The sequence below is a fragment of the Apodemus sylvaticus genome, chromosome 3 (assembly GCF_947179515.1).
Source record: "Apodemus sylvaticus chromosome 3, mApoSyl1.1, whole genome shotgun sequence".
Taxonomy (NCBI): domain Eukaryota; kingdom Metazoa; phylum Chordata; class Mammalia; order Rodentia; family Muridae; genus Apodemus; species Apodemus sylvaticus.
In genome coordinates, this window is record NC_067474.1 from 25,952,537 (window position 1) to 25,975,932 (window position 23,396).

General features: G+C 40.7%; 2 protein-coding genes across 5 annotated transcripts in view; one reads left to right on the top strand and one right to left on the bottom strand.

Moving 5' to 3' along the window:
* LOC127680559 (RNA-binding protein 12B-A) overlaps window positions 1-23,197 on the top strand; it is a 57,668-nt gene extending 34,471 nt beyond the window's left edge. The window contains exons 1-3 of one of the 4 annotated variants that reach the window (XM_052176101.1): window positions 16,442-16,532; window positions 19,603-19,652; window positions 20,190-23,196. In XM_052176101.1, the coding sequence (XP_052032061.1) occupies window positions 20,218-22,740 (2,523 nt within the window). In that variant the 5' untranslated portion in view covers window positions 16,442-16,532; window positions 19,603-19,652; window positions 20,190-20,217 and the 3' untranslated portion in view covers window positions 22,741-23,196. Of the gene's footprint in view, window positions 1-16,441; window positions 16,533-16,692; window positions 16,758-19,602; window positions 19,653-20,189 lie in introns of those variants that run through there. The other 3 variants (XM_052176098.1, XM_052176097.1, XM_052176099.1) reach the window with 3 other exon arrangements.
* Window positions 1-23,396, bottom strand: part of Cibar1 (CBY1 interacting BAR domain containing 1) — a 69,760-nt gene that overhangs the window by 23,672 nt on the left and 22,692 nt on the right. The gene's annotated exons all lie outside the window — the stretch shown is intronic.

Here is a 23,396-nt window from a genome sequence, read left to right on the forward strand (position 1 = left end):
CAGAATAGGGGAATGCAAGACAGGAAACTGGGGTGGGGCATCACTAGGGGGAAGGAGGTTTTTGATGGGGTAACATTGAAAGGGGTTAACATTTGAAATGTAAATAAAGCAAGTATCTAATAAAAAAAGAAGGCAGACCCAAGAAAATCAAATAACCCTATTAAACAATGGGAACAGAGCTAATCAGAGAATTCTCAACTGAGGAAACTCGAATGGCTGAGAAGCATCTAATGATATGTTCAATAATTTTAATCATCAGTGAAATGCAAATCAACACAATCTTGAGATCCACCTCACAGCCGTCAAAATGGGAAGATGAAAAACGCATGTCTACTCGCCTGGGGGTAGAGGGTGGCTTCACTGCTCACCCGACTCAAAACAACATTCAAATGTTGAATTTTACAGTGTATTAGAGCCAGATCTGGCACATGAACACAGCTTCCCTCAAAGATCATTGATCAGGAGCCCCAGTCATATCGAGCTTAGGTTCCAGTCCTGAGGCCTCTAGCGGGAGCCTTCAGAACTCCGCTTTGGGATCTAGAATAGCCTGGGCTACAACACCACATCTCCAGGCCCTGCAAGAGGCTAGAGGGGCACCTGGGAGGTCAGCTGGGAGGAGTCAGTGTGCTCTGTGAGTCCAGCAGGCCCCGGGCAGGAGCCTTCAGGTGTCTGCTTCGGGATCTGAACAGCCTGGGCCACAGCACCCTGTCTCCAGGGAGTGCAGGAGGTCAGCTGTGCACCAGAGGCCAGCTGGGAAGAGGCAGCTTGCGCTGGTGAGTCCAGCATTGACAACAAGACCAACTAACACCAGTGAGAACTAGATGGCAAAAGGCAAACACAGGAAAATCACTAACAGTAATCAAGGCAATATGGCAGCATCTGAACTCAATTCTCCTTTAACAGCATGTCCTGGATACCCCATCACACCAGAAAAACAAGATGTGGATTTAAAATCACTGGTCATGATGCTGGTACAGGAACACATGAAGGACATACTTAAAGAAATTCAGGAGAAAATGGATCAAAAGTTAGAAGCCCTTACAAGGGAAACACAAAAATCATTGAAAGAAATTCAGGAGAATACAAAAGCCAATAAAGAGGAAACGCAAAAATCACTTAAAGAAATACAGTAGAAATTTGGTCAACAGACTGAGGTCATGAAAGAGGAAACACAAAAATCTCTTAAAGAATTACAGGAAAACACAAACAAGCAAGTGAAGGAGCTAAGCAAAACCATCCAGGATCTAAAATCAGAAGTAGAAACAACTAAGAAAACTCAAAGGGAGACAACTTTGGAGATAGAAAACCTTGGGAAGAAATCAGGGGACATAGATGCAAATATCAACAACAGAATAAAAGCGATAGAAGAAAGAATCTCAGATGCTGAAGATACCATAGAAACCATGGACTCAACAGTTAAAGAAAATGCAAAATGCAAAAAGATTGTAACCCAAAACATCCAGGAAATCCAGGACACAATGAGAAGACCAAACCTAAGGATTATAGGTATAGATGAGAGTGAAGACTTACAACTTAAAGGGACAGCAAATATTTCAATAAAATTATGGAAGAAAGCTTCCCTATCCTAAAGAGAGAGATGCCCATGAATATACAAGAAGCCTACAGAACTCCAAACAGACTGGACCAGAACAGAAATACTTCTGTCACATAATAATCAAAACACCAAATGTACTAAACAAAGAAAGAATATTAAAGGCAGATAGAGAAAAAGGCCAAGTAACATATAAAGGAAGACCTATCAGAATCACAGCAGACTTTTCATCTGAGACTATGAAGGCTAGAAGATCCTGGGCAGATCTCATGCAGACTCTAAAAGAACACAAATGCCAGCCAAAACTACTATACCCAGCAAAACTCCCAAACACCATAGATGGAGAAACTAAGATATTCCATGACAAAAGCAAGTTTACCCAATATCTATCCACAAACCCAGCCCTACAAAGGATAATATGAGGAAAACACCAATACAAGGAGGGAAACTTCACCCTGGAAAAAGCAAGATAGTAACCTTCTTTCATCAAACCCAAAAGAAGTTAACCAATCAAATTTAAAAAAATAACATAAAAAATGACCGGAAGTAATAATCACTATTCCTTAATATCTCTTAACATCAATGGACTCAATGCCCCAATAGAAAGACATAGACTAACCGACTGGATATGTAAACAGGACCCTACATTTTGCTGCATACAGGAAACACACCTCAGTGTCAAAGACAAACATTACCTTAGAGTAAAAGGCTGGAAGACAATTTTACAAGCAAATGATCACAGGAAACAAGCTGGAGTAGCCATTCTAATATCATATAAAATTGACTTTCAACTCAAAGTCATCAAAAGAGACTCTGAGGGACACTTCTTGCTGGTCAAAGGAAAAATACAACAAGAAGAATTCTCAATCCTGAACATCTATGCTCCAAATGCAAGGGCATCCTCATTCATACAAGAAACCTTACTAAAGCTCAAAGCACACATTGCACCTAACACAATAATTGTGGGTGACTTCAACACTGCACTTTCCTCAATGGACTGATCAGGAAAACAGAAACTGAACAGGGACACAGTGAAACTAATTGAAGCTTTGGACAAATTAGATTTAATAGATATATATAGAACATTTTATCCTAAAGCAAAAGAATATACCTTTTTCTCAGCATCTCATGGTACCTTCTGCAAAATAGACCATATAATTGGGCACAAGACAGACCTCAACAAATATAAGATCAAACTAATCCCATGCCTCCTATCTGATCACTATGGAGTAAAAGTGGTCTTCAATAGCAACAAAAACAACAGAAAACCCACATATACATGGAAACTGAACAACATTCTACTCAATGATACCTTGGTCAAGGAATAAAGAAAGAAAGACTTTTTAGAACTTAATGAAAATGAAGACACAACATACCCAAATCTTTGGGACACAATGAAAGCAGTGCTAAGAGGAAAACTCATAGCCCTGAGTGCCTCCAAAAAGAAAATGGAGAGAGCATACACTAACAGCTTAATGACACACCTGAAAGCCCTGGAACAAAAAGAAGCTATTTCACCCAGGAGGAGTAGAAGGCAGGAAATCATCAAACTCAGGGCCAAAATCAATCAAATAGAAACAAAGAGAACCATACAAAGAATCAAGAAAACCAGGAGCTGGTTCTTTGAGAAAATCAACAAGATAGATAAACCCTTAGCCAGACTAACCAAAGGACACAGAGACAGTATACAGATTAACAAACTTAGAAATGAAAAGGGAGATATAACAACAGAAACTGAGGAAATTCAAAAAATTATTAGATCCTACTACAAAACCCTATACTTAACACAACTGGAGAATCTGGAGGAAATGGACAGTTTCCTAGACAGATATCTGACACCAAAACTAAATCAGGATCAAATAGAACATCTAAACATTCACATAACACCTGAAGAAATAAAAAGGGTCATAGAAAGTCTCCCAACCAAAAAAAAAAAAAAAAAAAAAGCATGGGACCAGAGGGCTTCAGTGCAGAATTCTATCAGACCTTCATAGAAGACCTAACACCAATACTCTTCAAACTATTCCACAAAAGAGAAACAGAAGGAACTCTACCCAACTCGTTCTACGAAGCCACAGTTACACTGATAACAAAACCACACAAAGATCCAACAAAGAAGGAGAAGGTCTCCGAAGAAGGAAATCGAAGAAGACCTCAGAAAATGGAAAAATCTGCCATGCTCGTTAATCGGCAGGGTTAATATAGTTAAAATGGCCATTTTGCCAAAAGCGATCTACAGATTCTACACAGTCCCCATCAAAATCCCAACTCAGTTCTTCACAGAGTTAGAAAAAGCAATTCTCAAATTCATCTGGAATAACAAAAAAAACCAGGATAGCTAAAACTATTCTCAACAACAAAAGAAATTCTGGGGGAATCAGTATCCCTGACTTCAAGCAATACTACAGAGCAATAGTGTTAAAAACTGCATGTTATTGGCACAGTGACAGACAAATGGACCAATGGAATAGAATTGAAGATCCAGAAATGAATCCACACACCTGTGGTCACTTGATTTTCGACAAAAGAGCCGAAAACATCCAGTGGAAAAAAGATAGCCTTTTCAACAAATGGTGCTGGTTCAATTGGAGGTCAGCATGCAGAAGAATTGATCCATTCTTATCTCCATGTACTAAACTTCACTCCAAGTGGATCAAGGACCTCCATGTAAAACCAGACACACTGAAACTAATAGAAAAGAAACTGGGGAAGACCCTTGAGGACATGGGCACAGGGGAAAAGTTCCTGAACAGAACACCAATAGCTTATGCTCTAAGATCAAGAATTGTCAAATGGGACCTCATAAAATTACAAAGTTTCTGTAAGGCAAAGGACACTGTTAAAAGGACAAAATGGCAACCATCAAATTGGGAAAAGATATTCACCAACCCTACATCTGATAGAGGGCTAATATCCAATATATACAAAGAACTCAAGAAGTTAGACCCCAGGGACCCAAATAACCTCATTAAAAATGGGGTACAGATCTAAACAAAGAATTTTCACCTGAAGAAATTCGGATGGCCGAGAGGCACCTTAAGAAGTGTTCAACATCATTAATAATTAGGGAAATGCAAATCAAAACAACCCTGAGATTTCACCTTACACCAGTCAGAATGGCTAAGGTCAAAAACTCAGGAGACAGCAGGTGTTGGCGAGGATGTGGAGAAAGAGGAACACTCCTCCACTGCTGATGGGGCTGTAAGATGGTACAACCACTTTGCAAGTTAGTTTGGCGGTTCCTCAGAAAACTGGACATGACACTTCCGGAGGACCCTGCTATACCTCTCCTGGGCATATACCCAAAGTATTCTCCGGCATGCAATAAAGACACATGCTCCATTATGTTCATAGCAGCCTTATTTATAATAGCCAGAAGCTGGAAAGAACCTAGATGTCCATCAAAGGAGCAATGGATACAGAAAATGTGTTATATTTACACAATGGAATACTACTCAGCAATTAGAAACAATGAATTCACAAAATTTTTAGGGAAATGGTTTGATCTGGAAAATATCATCCTAAGTGAGGTAACCCAATCACAAAATAATACACATGGACTTCAGAACTCGGCCTCCCACCAGTCAGGAGAGGTGCATCCATCTTGGTTCCAGACTCCAGGGATCGGACAGACTGAGGTACACAAACATAATCCGAGGCCAACACCGCGGTGGTCTGAGCCCGACGGGCGTTGGCCTGCACCCAGGCCCTGGGCTGGTCGGGGAGCCATCGGGGTGCCAACCCAGCCAGGAGGTTTTTTGCCCAGGACTGCGCGCGCGCCGCCGCCATTTTGCCTGCAGAACGACAGAGAGCTCTGGCAGGCAGACCTGTAACAGGCATAGCCTGAGGCTAATAAAGCGGGGGTCTAGGCCCCAAAAGGCACAGGACTGACCCCAAGAACTGGGCGGCTTGGTGGGCCATCTGTGAGTCAACCCGCCCAGGAGGTTGTTAGCACAGCAGACTCTCCCGACGCTTTCAGGGAGCGCGGGCGCACACGCCCGCCATCCTAATCACCTGGCGGACCCAATTAATAGTCATTGCCCTAGGGGAACTTTGCTCGCACCTTGGCCATCCAGGCTTTTGCCTGGACTCAGGGACTGGGCGGCCAGGCTAACCTTGTGTGCGCCAGCCCGGTTGGCAGATCGGCTGCCCAGCAGAGTGAGCGAAACACAGGGGAGGTCACAGCAGCATACACCTTCGGCACTCCCTGGGGGTGCACACGGGCTCCATCTGGTCCACAGACACAATCTGGGGCAAGGCCTCAGGCGGAAGCCCTCAGCTCTACTCTCTCCGCTTCCGGATCCAGATCATCCTGGGCGGCAGCACCACATCTCCAAGTCCTGCAAGTGGCTAGCTGGGCTTCCGGGCGGCCAGCTGGGAGAACTCAGTGTGCTCCAGTGAATCCAGCGGGCCCCAGCGGGAGCCTTCGGGTGCCTGCTTTGGGATCTGAACAGCCTGGGCAGCAGCACCCTGTCTACAAGCAGTGCAGGAGGTAAGCTGTGCACCAGAGGCCAACTGGGAAGGGGCAGCTTGCACTGGTGAGTCCAGCACTGACAAGACAAACTAACACCAGTGAGAACTAGATGGCAAAAGGCAAACGCAGGGACGTCACTAACAGAAATCAAGGCAATATGGCAACATCTGAACCCAATTCTCCTCTACCAACATGTCCTGGATACCCCATCACACCAGTAAAACAAGATTTGGATTTAAAATCACTGGTCATGATGCTGGTACAGGAACACATGAAGGACATACTTAAAGAAATTCAGGAGAAAATGGATCAAAAGTTAGAAGCCCTTGCAAGGGAAACACAAAAATCATTGAAAGAAATCCAGGAGAATACAAAAGCCAACAAGGAGGAAATGCAAAAAACACAAAGAAATACAGAACTTTGGTCAACAGGCTGAGGTCATGAAAGACGAAACACAAAAATCTCTTAAAGAAATACAGGAGAACTTTGGTCAACAGGCTGAGGTCATGAAAGAGGAAACACAAAAATCTCTTAAAGAATTACAGGAAAGCACAAACAAGCAAGTGAAGGAGCTAAGCAATACCACCCAGGATCTAAAATCAGAAGTAGAAACAACTAAGAAAACTCAAAGGGAGACAACTTTGGAGATAGAAAGCCTTGGGAAGAAATCAGGGGACAGAGATGCAAATATCAAAACAGAATACAAGAGATAGAAGAAAGAATCTCATATGCTGAAGATACCATAGAAACCATGGACTCAACAGTTAAAGAAAATGCAAAATGCAAAAAGCTTGTAACCCAAAATATCCAGGAAATCCAGGACACAATGAGAAGACCAAACCTAAGGATTATAGGCATAGATGAGAGTGAAGATTTACAACTTAAAGGGCCAGCAAATATCTTCAATAAAATTATGGAAGAAAACTTCCCTAACCTAAAGAGAGAGATGCCCATGAATATACAAGAAGCCTACAGAACTCCAAACAGACTGGACCAGAACAGAAATACTTCCTGTCACATAATAATCAAAACACCAAATGTTCTAAACAAAGAAAGAATACTAAAGGAAGTAAGAGAAAAAGGCCAAGTAACATATAAAGGAAGACCTATCAGAATCACAGCAGACTTTTCACCTGAGACTATGAAGGCTAGAAGGTCCTGGGCAGATCTCATGCAGACTCTAAGAGAACACAAATGCCAACCAAAACTACTATATCCAGCAAAACTCTCAATCACCATAGATGGAGAAACTAAGATATTTCATGAAAAAACCAAGTTTACCCAATATCTATCCACAAACCCAGCCCTAAAAAGGATAATAGGAGGACAACACCAATACAAGGAGGGAAACTTCACCCTGGAAAAAGCAAGATAGTAACCTTTCATCAAACCCAAAAGAAGTTAAGCATTCAAATTTAAAAAATAACGTCAAAAATGATAGGAAGTAACAATCACTATTCCTTAATATCTCTTAACATCAATGGACTTAATGCCCCAATAAAAAGACACAGACTAACTGACTGGATACGTAAACAGGACCCTACATTTTGCTGCTTACAGGAAACACACCTCAGGGTCAAAGACAAACACTACCTTAGAGTAAAAGACTGGAAAACAATTTTACAAGCAAATGGTCTCAGGAAACAAGCTGGAGTAGCCATTTTAATATCAGATAAAATTGGCTTTCAACCCAAAGTCATCAAAAGAGACCCTGAGGGACACTTCTTGCTGGTCAAAGGAAAAATACAAAAAGAAGAACTGTCAATCCTGAACATCTATGCCCCAAATGCAAGGGCACCCTCTTTCGTAAAAGAAACTTTGTTAAAACTCAAAGCACACATTGCACCTAACACAATAATTGTGGGTGACTTCAACACTGCACTTTCCTCAATGGACCGATCAGGAAAACAGAAACTAAACAGGGACACAATGAAACTAATTGAAGCTTTGGACCAATTAGATTTAACAGATATATATAGAACATTCTATCCTAAAACAAAAGAATATACCTTTTTCTCAGCACCTCACGGTACCTTCTCCAAAATCGACCATATAATAGGTCACAAGACAGACCTCAACAAATATAAGAAGATAGAACTAATCCCATGCCTCCTATCTGATCACTATGGAGTAAAAGTGGTCTTCAATAGCAACAGAAACAACAGAAAACCCACATACACGTGGAAACTGAACAATACTCTACTCAATGATACCTTGGTCAAGGAAGAAATAAAGAAAGAAATTAAAGACTTTTTAGAACACAATGAAAATGAAAGCACAACATACCCAAATCTATGGGACACAATGAAAGCAGTGCTAAGAGGAAAACTCATAGCCCTGAGTGCCTCCAAAAAGAAAATGGAGAGAGCATACATTACCAGCTTAATGACACACCTGAAAACCCTAGAACAAAAAGAAGCTATTTCGCCCAGGAGGAGTAGAAGGCAGTAAATCATCAAACTCAGGGCCGAAATCAATCAAGTAGAAACAAAGAGAACCATACAAAAAATCAACAAAACCAGGAGCTGGTTCTTTGAGAAAATCAACAAGATAGATAAACCCTTAACCAGGCTGACCAAAGGGCACAGAGAAAGTATCCAAATTAACAAACTTAGAAATGAAAAGGGAGATATAACAACGGAAACTGAGGAAATCCAAAAAATCATCAGATCCTACTACAAGAGCCTGTACTCAACACAACTGGAGAATCTGGAGGAAATGGACAATTTCCTTGACAGATACCAAATACCAAAATTAAATCAGGACCAACTAGACCATCTAAACAGTCCCATACTGCCTAAAGAAATAGAAGGAGTCATAGAAAGTCTTCCAACCAAAAAAAGCACAGGACCAGATGGCTTCAGTGCAGAATTCTACCAGACCTTCAAAGAAGAGTTAACACCAATACTCTTCAAACTATTCCACAAAATAGAAACAGAAGGAACACTACCCAATTCCTTCTACGAAGCCATAATTACGCTGATACCAAAGCCACACAAAGATCCAACAAAGAAAGAGAACTTCAGACCAATTTCCCTTATGAACATCGATGCAAAAATACTCAATAAAATTCTTGCCAACCGAATCCAAGAACACATCAAAACGATCATCCACCATGATCAAGTAGGCTTTATCCCGGGAATGCAGGGTTGGTTCAATATACGGAAATCCATCAATACAATCCACTACATAAACAAACTCAAAGAACAAAACCACATGGTCATTTCATTGGATGCTGAAAAAGCATTTGACAAAATTCAGCATCCTTTCATGCTTAAAGTCTTGGAGAGAACAGGAATTCAAGGCCCATACCTAAACATAGTAAAAGCAATATACAGCAAACCAGTAGCCAGCATCAAACTAAATGGAGAGAAACTTGCAGCAATCCCACTGAAATCAGGGACCAGACAAAGCTGCCCCCTTTCTCCTTATCTTTTCAATATTGTACTTGAGGTACTAGCTCGGGCAATTCGACAACATAAGGAGGTCAAAGGGATACAAATTGGAAAGGAAGAAGTCAAACTATCATTATTTGCAGACGACATGATCGTCTACCTAAGTGACCCAAAGAACTCCACTAGAGAGCTCCTACAGCTGATAAACAACTTCAGCAAAGTGGCAGGCTATAAAATCAACTCAAGCAAATCAGTGGCCTTCCTATACTCAAAGAATAAGCAGGCTGAGAAAGAAATTAGGGAAATGCCCCCCTTCACAATAGCCACAAACAGTATAAAGTATCTTGGGGTGACTCTTACCAAATATGTGAAAGATCTGTATGACAAGAACTTCAAGACTCTGAAGAAGGAAATGGAAGAAGACCTCAAAATATGGGAAAACCTCCCATGCTCATGGATAGGTAGAATCAATATAGTTAAAATGGCCATTTTGCCTAAAGCACTATATAGATTCAATGCAATACCCATCAAAATCCCAACTCAATTCTTCACAGAGTTAGAAAGAGCAATTATCAAATTCATCTGGAACAACAAAAAACCCAGGATAGCTAAAACTATACTCAGCAACAAAAGAAAATCTGGGGGAATCAGTATCCCTGACCTCAAGCAATACTACAGAGCAATAGTGTTAAAAACTGCATGGTATTGGTACAGTGACAGGCAGGAGGATCAATGGAACAGGATTGAAGATCCAGAAATGAACCCACACACCTATGGCCACTTGATCCTCGACAAAGAGGCTGAAAACATCCAATGGAAAAAAGATAGCCTTTTCAACAAATGGTGCTGGTTCAACTGGAGGTCAGCATGCAGAAGAATGCGAATTGATCCATCCTTGTCTCCTTGTACTAAGCTCAAATCCAAATGGATCAAGGACCTCCACATAAAGCCAGACACTCTGAAGCTAATAGAAAAGAAACTGGGGAGGACCCTTGAGGACATCGGTACAGGGAGAAAGTTTCTGAACAGAACACCAATAGCGTATGCTCTAAGAGCAAGAATTGACAAATGGGACCTCATAAAATTACAAAGTTTCTGTAAGGCAAAGGACACCATCAAGAGGACAAATTGGCAACCAACAAATTGGGAAAAGATATTCACCAATCCTACATCAGATAGAGGGCTAATATCCAATATATATAAAGAACTCAAGAAGTTAGACTCCAGAAAACCAAACAACCCTATTAAAAATGGGGTACAGTGTTAAACAAAGAATTCTCACCTGAAGAACTTCGGATGGCGGAGAAGCATCTTAAAAAATGCTCAACTTCATTAGTCATTAGGGAAATGCAAATCAAAACAACCCTAAGATTTCATCTTAACACCAGTCAGAATGGCTAAGATTAAAAATTCAGGAGACAGCAGGTGTTGGAGAGGGTGTGGAGAAAGAGGAACACTCCTCCACTGCTGGTGGGGTTGCAAATTGGTACAACCACTCTGGAAATCAGTCTGGCGGTTCCTCCGAAAACTGGGCACCTCACTTCCAGAAGATCCTGCTATACCACTCCTGGGCATATACCCAGAAGACTCCCCACCATGTAATAAGGATACATGTTCTACTATGTTCATAGCAGCCCTATTTATAATTGCCAGATGCTGGAAAGAACCCAGGTATCCCTCAACAGAAGAGTGGATGCAAAAAATGTGGTATATCTACACAATGGAGTACTATTCAGCCATTAGAAACAATGAATTCATGAAATTCTTAGGCAAATGGATGGAGCTAGAGAATATCATACTAAGTGAGGTAACCCAGACTCAAAAGGTGAATCATGGTATGCACTCACTAATAAGTGGATATTAACCTAGAAAACTGGAATACCCAAAACATAATCCACACATCAAATGAGGTACAAGAGGAAAGGAGGAGTGGCCCCTGGTTCTGGAAAGACTCAGTGAAACAGTATTCAGCAAAACCAGAACGGGGAAGTGGGAAGGGGTGGGTGGGAGGACAGGGGAAGAGAAGGGGGCTTACGGGACTTTCGGGGAGTGGGGGGGCTAGAAAAGGGAAATCATTTGAAATGTAAATAAATTATATCGAATGAAAAAAATAAAAAAAAATAAAGTTAAAAAAAAATACACATGGAATGCAATCTCTGATAAGTGGATATTAATTAGCCCAGAAGCCCTGAATACCCAAGGCACAAATCACATAACAAATGACTCCCATGAAGAAGTGTGGAGAGGGTCCTTATCCTGGAAAGGATTGATCTAGCATTGGAGGGGAATATAAGGACAGAGAAAAAGGAGAGAGGTGATTGTAGAATGGATGGAGAGAAGAAGGTTTATGGGACATATGGGGAGGGGGGGATCTGGGAAAGGGGAAATCATTTGGAATGTAAACAAAGAATATAGAAAATAAAAATATTTAAAAAAAATGAAAAGAAAAACTCATGTAACAGCAGATGCTGATGAAGATGTGGAGAAAGATGAATGCTCCTGCATTGCTGGTGGGATTGCAAGGTGGTACAATCACTCCAGATATCATTCTGGTTGTTCCTCAGATAATTGAGTTTAGTATGACCTGAGGACCCAATTATACCTCTCCTGGGCATATACTCAGAAGGTACTCCCAACTAACGACACATGCTCCACTATGTTCATCATAGCCATATTATAATAGCCAGAAGCTGGAAATAAATTAGATGTCTGTCAACAGAGGAATGGATACAGAAAATGTGGTATATTTACACAGTGGAGTACTACTCAGCTATTAAAAACAATGAATTCATGAAATTCTTAGGCAAATGGGTGGAACTAGAAAATATCAGCCTGCGTGATATTTGTACTTACTGATGAGTTCGTATTATCTCAAAAGTTTGGAATATACAAGATTCAATTCACAGACCACATGAAGCCTAAGAAGAAGAAAGACCAAAATGTGGATGCTTCAGTACCAGGAGCCATTCTCACAGAGATCTCAAAAACCCCCTCCTCTCAGCCATTTCCAGTTTGCTTTCTCTAGGCTGCTTTTAGAAGGAAATGTACTAGTTTTAAGGTTAGCCAAGTAAGCTAGATGGTCAATACATACAGAGCTCACCCGAGTGGGCTCAAACAAATGAAGCTTACCTGTGGTTAAGTTATCATAGCAACTCCTTTCCACTTCACCTCCTCATGATCGAAATATGATGCCAAGTTCCTACTGCACCTGCAAAATCTTCGCTGAGACCTTGAGAGACAATTCTGAGAAACTGTTCCTGAGATTGTTCCCCTGAATACAATGACTTTTCCCCCTTCACCCCTCCCCATGCCTGCTTGCTTGCCTTTATAACGCCTTGTGTGAAAATTAAAGTTTGACAGCTTGATCAGAATACTGTCTTGATGTCCACCTCTTTGTGTTTCTTGACCTCCCCCTATCCCCCTTCCTAGGTAGCTCCTGGAGCCCTGTTGACTGTCCTGTGGGTTGGGACACTTCAGTGGTTTTTAGAAGAGTGAACAAAATACTCACAGGAGGAAATTTGGAGACAAAGCTTTGAACAGTGACTGAAGGACAGGCTATCCAAAGACTCTTCCATCTCAGGATCCAGCCCATATACAGTCACCAAACTCCGATACTATTGTAGATGCCAAGAAACGCTTGCTGATGGAAACCTGATATGGCTGTCTCCTGAAAGGCCCTGCCAGAACCTTACAAATACAGAGTTGATGCTTGCAACCAACCATTGGACTGAGCACTGGGTCCCCAATGGAGGAGCTAGAGAAAGGACTGAAGGAGGTCAAGGGGTTTGCAGTCTCATAGAAAGAATAATATCAACCTACCAGACTCCCCAGAGCTCCTAGGGAATAACCCATCAACCAAGGAATACAGATAGTTCTAGCTGCATATGTAGCAGAGGATGGCCTTGTCTGTCAGCCATCGAGGAGCTGTCCTTGGTCCTATGAAGGCTCGATTGATTGATGCCCCAGTGTAGGGGAATAGAGGGCGGGGAGGTGGGAGTGGGGTGGAGGAACACCCTCATAGAAGCCGGGGCAGCTAGGACTGTGTAGTGACTATTCATGTTTGTCAACTTGATTATATCTGGTATGAACTACAATCCAGAATTGGAAGGCTCACCTTTGATGCTAATCTGGAGGCTGAGAGATACAAGTTTCTGACCTGGATCTTGGCATGGAGATCTTGAGGCATAGTGACTATGAATCCCAGAAGATTAAGACATGGAAATCTCTGAGTTCAAGGTCATTTGGGACAAAGCAAATCCCAGATTCAGGCGTTGTGGTACACATCTTTAATCTGGGCCACGCCTTCTGCTGGAGATCTACATAAGGACATTGGAAGAAAGAAGATTCGCTCCCTCTTTGACTGCTTGCTATGTGGGACTGAGCAACTGCTAGATCCTTGGACGTCCATTCATAGCTGCTGCTGACCATTGTTGGGGGTTGGACTAAAGACTGTAAGTCATCACAAATTCCCTTACTATAAAGAGAGTGCCAATACTTTCTGTGACTCTAGAGAACCCTGACTAATACAGATGGGATAGGAGGGTTCCAGGAGGGGGAAAACTGGGAAAGAGGAATGTAAATAAAAATATCCAATAAAAACATAAAAAGGAAAAAATAGTGAATAGACAAATACTTTGAGGAATTTTGCAAAAGAAATGATAGGATAGAAGTTTTTTTAAATTAAATATAAAGAAATATATCTGTAAGAGAAGAGGAAATGCTCTACAGAGGAGATTTAAAATACTAAATTTTCTCTTGTTTAAGAAGAGTAAAGGACTCATCACAGGTGTATTAGTCAGGTTTTTCTAGAGTCAGAGAACTTATGGAATGTCTCCATATATTAAAGGAATTTGCTGTGATGATTTACAGTCTTAGTCCAATTCTCCCAATAATGGTCAGCTGTGAATGAGAAGTCCAAGGATCTAGTAGCTGCTCAGTCCCATGAGGCTACAGCTGGTCTTCTGTAGAATTAGATTCCAACAGATGTGTTGGCAAATAAATACAAGCAGGGAAGAAGAGTGAATCAGGACGAGTGCAATGTGTTTAAGTAGGTCTCCAGCAGAAGGTGTGGCCCAGATTAAAGGTGTGCACCAACGTGCCTGGATCTGGAACTTGTTTTATCCAAGGCTCACCTTGAACTGGGCGATCTCCTTGCCTCAATCTCCTGGGATTAAAGGCAAGTACTACCTTTTTTCATAGCCAAGATCCAGATTGGAAAATTCCATCTTCCAGCCTCAAGATCTGGATCACATGTGAGTCTGGTTTGTAGTTCAGTCCAGATGTACTCAAGCTGACTACCAGGAACAGCCATTACAACAGGGGACATGCATTCTTTCCCAGGGCCAGCGAAGATAAGAAGAGAGATAAAGCAAGCTATTAATAATGAGTGTAGAAGGCAGAAATCCAACATGACTGACTGGTTTCCTAAGAAAAGGACATGAAAACAAGTGAGGAAGGTTCTGAAATTCCATAGTGAGTAAGGGGAAGGGAAATAACTTCTAGATTTAAAAACAACCTGTATTCTACAGTGCAGGAGTGACTCATGTTGCCATAGGAGGAGGGAGGAAGTAGGGAAGTCTTAGAGTGAAAGGTAACAGTGTGTGGAAAACAGGTTATCTGCTAAGGGAGGGAGGAATAGCAGAAATGGGTTTGGACCAGGTCTCATGTTTGGTGAAGAGGTCGAAAACAGTTGTTAGTTCACAAGGTTAAACTGAACTAAGAGAGAAAGAATCTCCTTAAAACATGACAACTCAAAAAGTCACTTAGCTTTGGAGGGGCATCGAATAATTTTTGAGACATTCATTCAGCATGTTTGTGACATAGACATGTGTTTCTAAATGCCAGGAAAGAATGCCACGTCTCCATAGGTAAGTGTGGTTACTTAAGTTTGTTTTGTTTTTCTGAAAACCTTGTTTTCAGTTTATAAAAATGCTTAGAGTCAACAATGAGACCAGCATGTGGTTACATCGACAAGAACTTTCCTTTTTATATTATAATGAAAGAGAGGGCAGTCATTTACTCTAATATACGATTTGGGAGGAGTGTGAGATAACCGAAGGGGGAGGATCAGCCCAGAGCAACATAGGAAGTAGTTGGAAGCTGGTAATGCCTGTCGAGTATGTTGAGAGTCTAGGAACATTCTGGTCCAGGTGAATTATGGTCTTATTAAATCTTGGCTGAAATTTTTGTGTAGGTGAGAATCACTACACGTGACCTTAACTCAGAACCACATATTCCTCGTCTATAGTTATCCTTTGCCCCCTTCTCCCTACCTATCGTTTTCTTCCTTTTCAATACCTACTTACATGTTTTTCTAACCTAACAGACTCACATTTACAAATTGCCTGTGTGTGTGTGTGTGTAGGACATTTCCAGCTGCCTAAAGGTGACAGTGTCGCTCCTGTGTCTCTGTTCTTTTGGAAGTACACCATGACCAATGTTGAATGCCTCCATTTCCCAGAGGATATCTCTATTTCTTCTCCCCCATGAGAACTGCCACATGGTGTGATTTGTTGTGTCTAGTCACATAGATCTAACAGCACAGTCAAAAGCCACTGAGCGGCTGCTTTCTGTAAAACCGATTTCTGGCAAGGCAGCTTTCAGGTCTTCTAATTACAGCTTCCTTTTATCAGTCTGTGCAAAAACTGTCGTTTTGTTTTTGTTTTCGCAGGTCTAACAAATACCACCGCAGTGAAGAATGAAGGAAGCTCCAGCTATCGTCTTTCACATCTTTTCCTTATCCCGAAAAGAAAAGAAGCCAGTTTGGTTTGTTTATATATGCTATGCCCTCCTGCACATTGGAATTTTTCACTGATGGGTCCAGGCTAAAGGATTGGCTAGGAATAGAGCATGCGCAGAAGCTTACTATTACCAGGTAACAGTCTTCTTCATTCACACCAATCACAGAAAGTGATGCGATGCGTCCACGCATGCGCGTAACGAATGCCTGATCTGCAGTTTGGACCTGGACTGCGCATGAACAGAAGAACGGTGCGTCGGTTTGTCCGGACCGGAGGGAAGCGTGGACTCCATTTTGTTCCGGCCGTGTTGGGGCCGAGGTGTTCCTCTGGAGGCTGCTGCATCGAAGAGCGCCCCAATCTCCGTTTGTGTGGTGTGTGGTCATTGCCCAGTGCGAAGCGCTTCTCCTCAGGATGCCGGGCCGGGGGGAAGGGAGGGGGTGAGAGCCGGAAGCACGGGAATGCTGGGCGGGGGGCGAGCGCGGCTTGTGCGGTTAGGGCCGCGCTCCCTGACCCCCGGCTTCCTCCTGTCAGCCTCCGTGTGGCGGTGAGTGAACTTCCAGGGATCTGGACAGCGAGAGTCTCGGAGCATCGCCTAGGTATTTCTCTTCTTTGCCGGTCCACGTCGGTAGCGGCGCGGGAAAGCCCGGCGGGCCGGTTTTCTCGGGCTGGAGGTGCGCAGAGCGGGTCAGTGAGGCTGGAGCCGGTCCCCTCGGGCGAGCCGCGGTGGCGCGTTTGCCCTGGGACCGCGGGACGCCGAGGAGCGCGGGTTGGGCGGTCCTGGCTAATCTGAAAACCGATCTGGGCACCGAGTCGGGGGACAGTGTCGGATCCGAGATAGGAAGTTGTCCTGGCGCTAAAAGAAGGACCCTGATCCTTGGGGGCGTGGACAAAGTCGAATCGCTGTCTTCGGAGGATTGCCCCATTGATGATGACGGATGACGTGGGAAGTTGTGTGCCCGGTGGAGTCCTCACTTAACAGTTCCTGACCCGGAACTATGGCCCGGTGTGGTCATGAAGCTTTTTTATTTTAAACATCTACATCATAAAAGGCAGATTTTATCAGAGAATATTTGTGGACTCAGGTAGATTTTCTGCAAGGAAAATTCATATTTAGGATTATAATGGCTCTTAATACTGTAAGACATAGTTGGAGGCACATAGTAAAACTTTTGACTCTCTTGGCAGGTCTGGAAAGTGACTCTGTTAGTTGAAATCAAGTGGAACTGAAATTATATATATATATATATAGCTCTTAAGTTCAGTCTACTGTATTCTTCTGCGTCATGAGTAAAAGATGCACACATAAGATCGTTTGTTTAAGGTGATTTAAATGGAAGGATGGCTTGGTAAAATTAGCAAAGTTGCTTAAATTATGTTTATCATTAAATGAAATTTCAAGGATCCCCTTCGTTTTCAGAGCAGTTGATAGGTCTGACAGCAGCAGCACCAGGAAACAACAGGGTTATTGTGTTGCTCGATATTTGTGCAGTGGCATCCCAAACTAGAACAGGATGATTTGTGTTTTGACTTTGGTGCAGGCTAATGTGTCAGTAGACTTTCTGGAGATTGTGAGGAAATAGTGAATACTTGGACTCTCTGAGATGCTCTTCTAGATGTTACTGATTGTGGCTAAATGATAACTTAACCCTACTATGTCAAGAACAAAGAAGTTTAAACATTAGCTTTTATTTGGCAAATTACAGCAAACTCATGGTCTGTTGGATTTGAATTCAGTAGTTTTGTGCCGTGAAACTGCCTAATGAAGAAGGTTTTAGTTAAGAGAAATAGAAAAGGTGATTTTTAAGCGAGGATGTGTTGTGAGAGGCACTTTAAACTGGTATGTACTTTTTCCCTTGAATGTTTCTGCATTTATGTATTTGTAGCTGAATTGTTGTCCTCAGCGTATATAGCTCCTTTGGATTTGAAAAAAGATTAAGAACAGACGAATTAAAAGAAGCCAAGTCAGTTTTCATAGGAGTCTTAGAATTTGGATGTGGGCAAGTTTCAAGGAGCCATTTATAATTTTTGTTGAAGATTGTGGATATTGACTTGTTGAAAGCAGGCTTGCAGTTTTGATTTTTTGTGTTCTGTTTGTTCACTGTTTTTTTTTTGTACTGCAAAGATTTTAATAGCAAATCTCAATTATTTTCAGATGTAGTGTGTACCATTATTTTTACTTTAAGTATTTTTAGTTTAAGTATTTAATCTGTAGACCCTCCTCACCTTCTTTTTAAAGACAACTTTTCAAATTTGAAGGTAGGGGTACTTTAACGGAAAGCAAATTTTCATCTGAATATTAATTATAATGATTAATTTTGCAGCTTTAAAAAGTTATTTGCTAAATATTTTTGGTTGTCTGTGAAAGAGCTATAAGTAAGTTTTCTTAAACAATAAGTTTTTATTTTAAGTAATAGATTTCGGCAATACCAATATTCCAAATTAGTATTTACATTGTTTACTTTTCTATATTATTAGTAAGGCTTTCATAATGTAAGTGTGCCGGATAGTTTTTTTAAAAGTGTCTGTTGGCATAGTGAAATTTATAGTTGATTGACTCTGTTTTTATATATTCCTGAGATAAATTTTAGTAATCTACTGACTGTTGTAAGTATAGGAAATGAGTGGCATTGAATTTTTAAGTTTAACGGTAGGGATGGAATAGTATATTCCTTAATTATATCATAATATTATTTATTTCTGTATTTGTAATATGTAGATCTAAAAATTGGATCAATAAAATAGCCATTGATTTTCTATTTATTGCATAATAATTGATAGTTTTCGAGCTTTGGTATTCTTATTCACTATATCATTTTGAATTGTTACTTTGTTTGAATTAGTATTTTCTTTTGGAAGGGTGCAGACTGGCATGTGAGTTGGATAAAAACTACATGGTTAGTTCACCATTAGGTGAAGGGATGTAAGGTTTTTAAAAATACTTGTTCTCCAAATTGATATTTTACTCTTTAAATAGATTTTAAGTACATGTAATACTTCAGAATATTAGCATGTGATAAGCTAGGACTTTATTTATAGAATTCAATACACTTTGTTATATTTACATACTCATTTAAAGACTACTACACTCAAAAAATATCTAATACTTCATATTTTGTTATATTTACATACTCATTTAAAGACTACTACACTCAAAAAATATCTAATACTTCATATTTTTTCCAATCTTATTCCAACCAAATAGTGTAATGATCAACATACATTTTTTATTTTTTGTACCTCCCACTTGTCAGTTCTGGTGTTAAACTTCCTTTTGCCAAAGTATAATTAATTTCCCCTTGGGACAAAAAAGACCATTTGTAATGGTTGTAATTGTGATGCCTTATATTGTTATTCTTTAATAGGTAATTCTGAAATGCACATCAGACATTGAGATTGACTGCAAAATTCAAAGATTAATCCTATTTCATTTTCTTTCCACAGTTAAGTTGCTTTTACAGAATAAACAGGTCTCCAAGAAATAAAAGGCAAAGGTAAGACATCAGAGTGTAAGGCTTTGCACAGAAATGTGACAAAATCAGATAGATTTGTGGATCCTGTACCCGTCGTTCTGTTATTCACGTGGTGTAGTTGATAAGGTGTTAGGCAGCTGATATCAGGAGCAGAAATTGTTTTCTGACCATAGTTGGCTTTTCTGTATTTGTAACCTCTATTGTGGTTAGTAAAAGACAGACTGAGCAGGAGGCAACACTTGTAAAGAGTCTGAAAGAAGTTTGGTCTTGTGAAGCAGCATTTGGTGGACTTACCAAGGAGGATTTGATATTTTTGATGATCCTATTGAATAGAGTAGGTGAATTGAAAATTTTTGTGGCAGTTGGTTTATTTGTATGTTTATATAGGAGAACGTGTATTTGTTTTAAGAATTAGGTAAGATCAGGTTTTTCTGTGGACTAGTATGTTTTCCATTTACGAATGCTGAAGAAGGCAGGAACCAGGAAATTATTAAGGTAGTTTGTGCTAAGGTATTGCAAAAATAAGACGTGCTATTATGTGTACCTTTCTGTCTGCAGGTCATTATTGCTGTGGTTTGAGCTCAGCATGGCTGTAGTCATCCGTTTACTGGGGCTTCCTTTTATTGCGGGTCCTGTGGATATCCGTCACTTCTTCAACGGATTGACTATTCCTGATGGAGGAGTGCATATAATTGGAGGGAAAGTTGGGGAGGCTTTTATAATTTTTGCAACAGATGAAGATGCAAGACGTGCCATAAGTCGCTCAGGAGGGTTTATCAAGGATTCGTCTGTAGAGCTTTTTCTTAGTAGCAAGGTAGAAATGCAGAAGACCATAGAAATGAAAAGAACTGCTCGTGTAGGAAGAGGGCGACCAGGATCTGGGGCATCAGGGGTTGGCAACATGTATCATTTTATTGATTCCCTGAGGGAAGAGGAACGTCACTCTGGATATGGCTCTTTGGTTAATCAAGATGCTGGGTTTCATACAAATGGCACAGGACCTGACTTAAGGCCAAGAAAGACCAGGCCATTGAAGGCTGAGAATCCTTACTTGTTTCTACGCGGTTTGCCTTACTTAGTAAATGAAGATGATGTCCGTGTCTTTTTCTCTGGTTTGTGTGTAGATGGAGTAATTCTCTTAAAACACCATGATGGCCGAAATAATGGTGATGCTATAGTAAAATTTGCTTCGTGTGTTGATGCTTCAGGAGGTCTAAAATGCCATAGAAGTTTCATGGGTTCAAGATTTATAGAAGTCATGCAGGGTTCAGAACAACAGTGGATTGAATTTGGTGGTACTGCAAGCAAGGGTGGTGACTCTCCTCGAATGAGATCTGAAGAACATTCTCCTTCAAGAAGGATTAATGGTAGACATTTTCGGAATCGGTCTCATTCAAAATCTAGAACTCGGTCTCGCTCTCCTGTTGGATTTTATGTTCACTTAAAAAATCTGTCGTTAAATACTAACAAAAGAGATTTAAGGAATCTCTTTAGAGATACTGACCTGAGTAATGACCAGATTAAGTTTTTATATAAAGATGAACGAAGAACACGCTATGCCTTTGTGATGTTCAAGAATCAAAAAGACTATAATACTGCTCTGGGTTTGCATAAGACTGTTTTACAGTATCGTCCGGTTCTTATTGATCCAGTTTCTAGAAAGGAAATGGTGAAAATCCTTGAATGCTATGAAAAGAAGAGACCACTGTCTTTAGAGAAAGGCAGGCCAGGATGTGTTTCACAAAAGTACTCTCAAGAAGGCTTCTCTTGCTCTGGTCAGAAGCTGTGCATATATATAAGAAATTTACCATTTGATGTTACAAAAGGTGAAGTGCAGAAGTTCTTTGCAGACTTTTCTCTTGTTGAGGATGACATTTACTTGCTTCGTGATGACAAGGGGGTTGGTTTGGGAGAAGCACTGGTGAGATTTAAATCAGAAGAACAGGCCATGAAAGCTGAACGTTTGAACCGACAAAGATTCTTGGGGATAGAGGTGTTGTTAAGACTGATATCTGAGGAACAAATGCAGGAGTTTGGTGTCAATTTTTCCTGGATGTCTAATGAGAAGACAGAAGCCTGTGCCTGGTCACACGATGGAGATGACTATTCCTGTCTGTTTGACTTAAAAGATCCAGCCACATGTTCATTTGGCCAGTCTGAAAGTGTTCATTATCAGCCAAAAGACTTCAGGAAAATGGGTCACTTCAAGCATCCCCAAGGGTATTTCCAGCAGTCTGATAGGCGCTCTCCTGAGGACTTCAGGCACTCCCCAGAAGACTATAGGCACCCCCGGGAGGAACATAACAGGCGCTCTAGGGAGGAAGACTGGAGAAGGCCTCTGGAAGATTGGAAATGGCCACTGGAAGATGATTTTAGGCAGTCTCGTGAAAAAGATTGTAGGCAGCTACCAGAGAAGGACTTCAGATGCCCTTGGGAAGAAGACTTCAGGCGGCCATCCCAGGAGTACTTCAGGAGATCATATCAGGAGCACAGTAGACGTCCACCCCAAGAACATTTCAGGCTTTCCAGAGAGGAAGATTTCAGGCATGTGGCAGATGAAGACTTTAGGCACCCTTCTGATGAGGACTTCAGGACCCCCGAAGAAGATTTGAGATGTCCCACTGATGAGGGCTTCAGGCAAATGTCTGTTGAAGATTTCAGTGATGTTCCAGAGAAGGATCTTAGACTTACTGATCATTTTAGATCTTCTAGAGAGGATTTTTGGACCTCACCTGATTTCAGAGGTCACCAGGCTTTTGTGAACTTTGGTCACCTAGAAGGTGGCAAATTTGATTTTGAAAAGTATGAATTGGGCCGTTTATCAGAGGGAAAAGTTACTTCTGATCTAACTTTAAATTGTGATTCAGGTAGAATAATTCCTGTTAAGATCTCGAATCTTCCATTCAAAGCTAATGCTAATGAGATTTTAGACTTTTTTCATGGTTATAAAGTCATACCTGATTCAGTTTCATTACAGTATAATGGGCAAGGATTACCTATAGGAGAAGCTATTGTTGCTATGACAAATTATAATGAAGCTCTAGCTGCTGTTAAAGAGCTAAGTGGTAGACCAGTTGGTCCCCGAAAGGTTAAGCTCAGTTTGCTTTAGAGAGCCTTTCTAAGTAAACTGTTTCCTTCCACAGTATTGATGCAGTGATAGTATAGTATTTTAAAAGAGATTAAAAACTTTAATTTTAACTCCTGAATAGAAAAAAAATGTGTTATGTTAATGTGATTTCCATTTGCATACAAATGGACATTCTTTTACCCCCTAATTTAAAATTATTTATATTATGTTTTTGACAGGTGGGAGGGAATAGATTTCCAGAATTCATCGTTCTCATTGATGCTATGGCTAAATTAATCTTTGTTTTTAACATCTTTTACTCAGACCATATAAAAAAATGAAGGCTGACTGATTAATCAGCATTGGCACTTATATTGCTAATTGTCTGGTAAACTATTTGTGGAGACATTGTGTTAATGTTTCCTACAAACTCTAACTGGTCTAGAAAATGAACTTACTGTGAAATGAAATTTTCTGATGTGAAGCCTTAGGAAATTTTCAACATTTTTGTTCACAACTTTGAAAAGTTTTATAAAAATAAAATTGCAATTGAAATACTATCTTGTATTTGTGTAACACAAACAATGACAAAAGAATTGTTGCTGGGTAGTATGAGCTTCTTAATAGCTATATTAAAGTATGTGCTGAGTGGCACAAATGATCTGTACTAATAATGTACAGGTGTATGATTTCTTCAA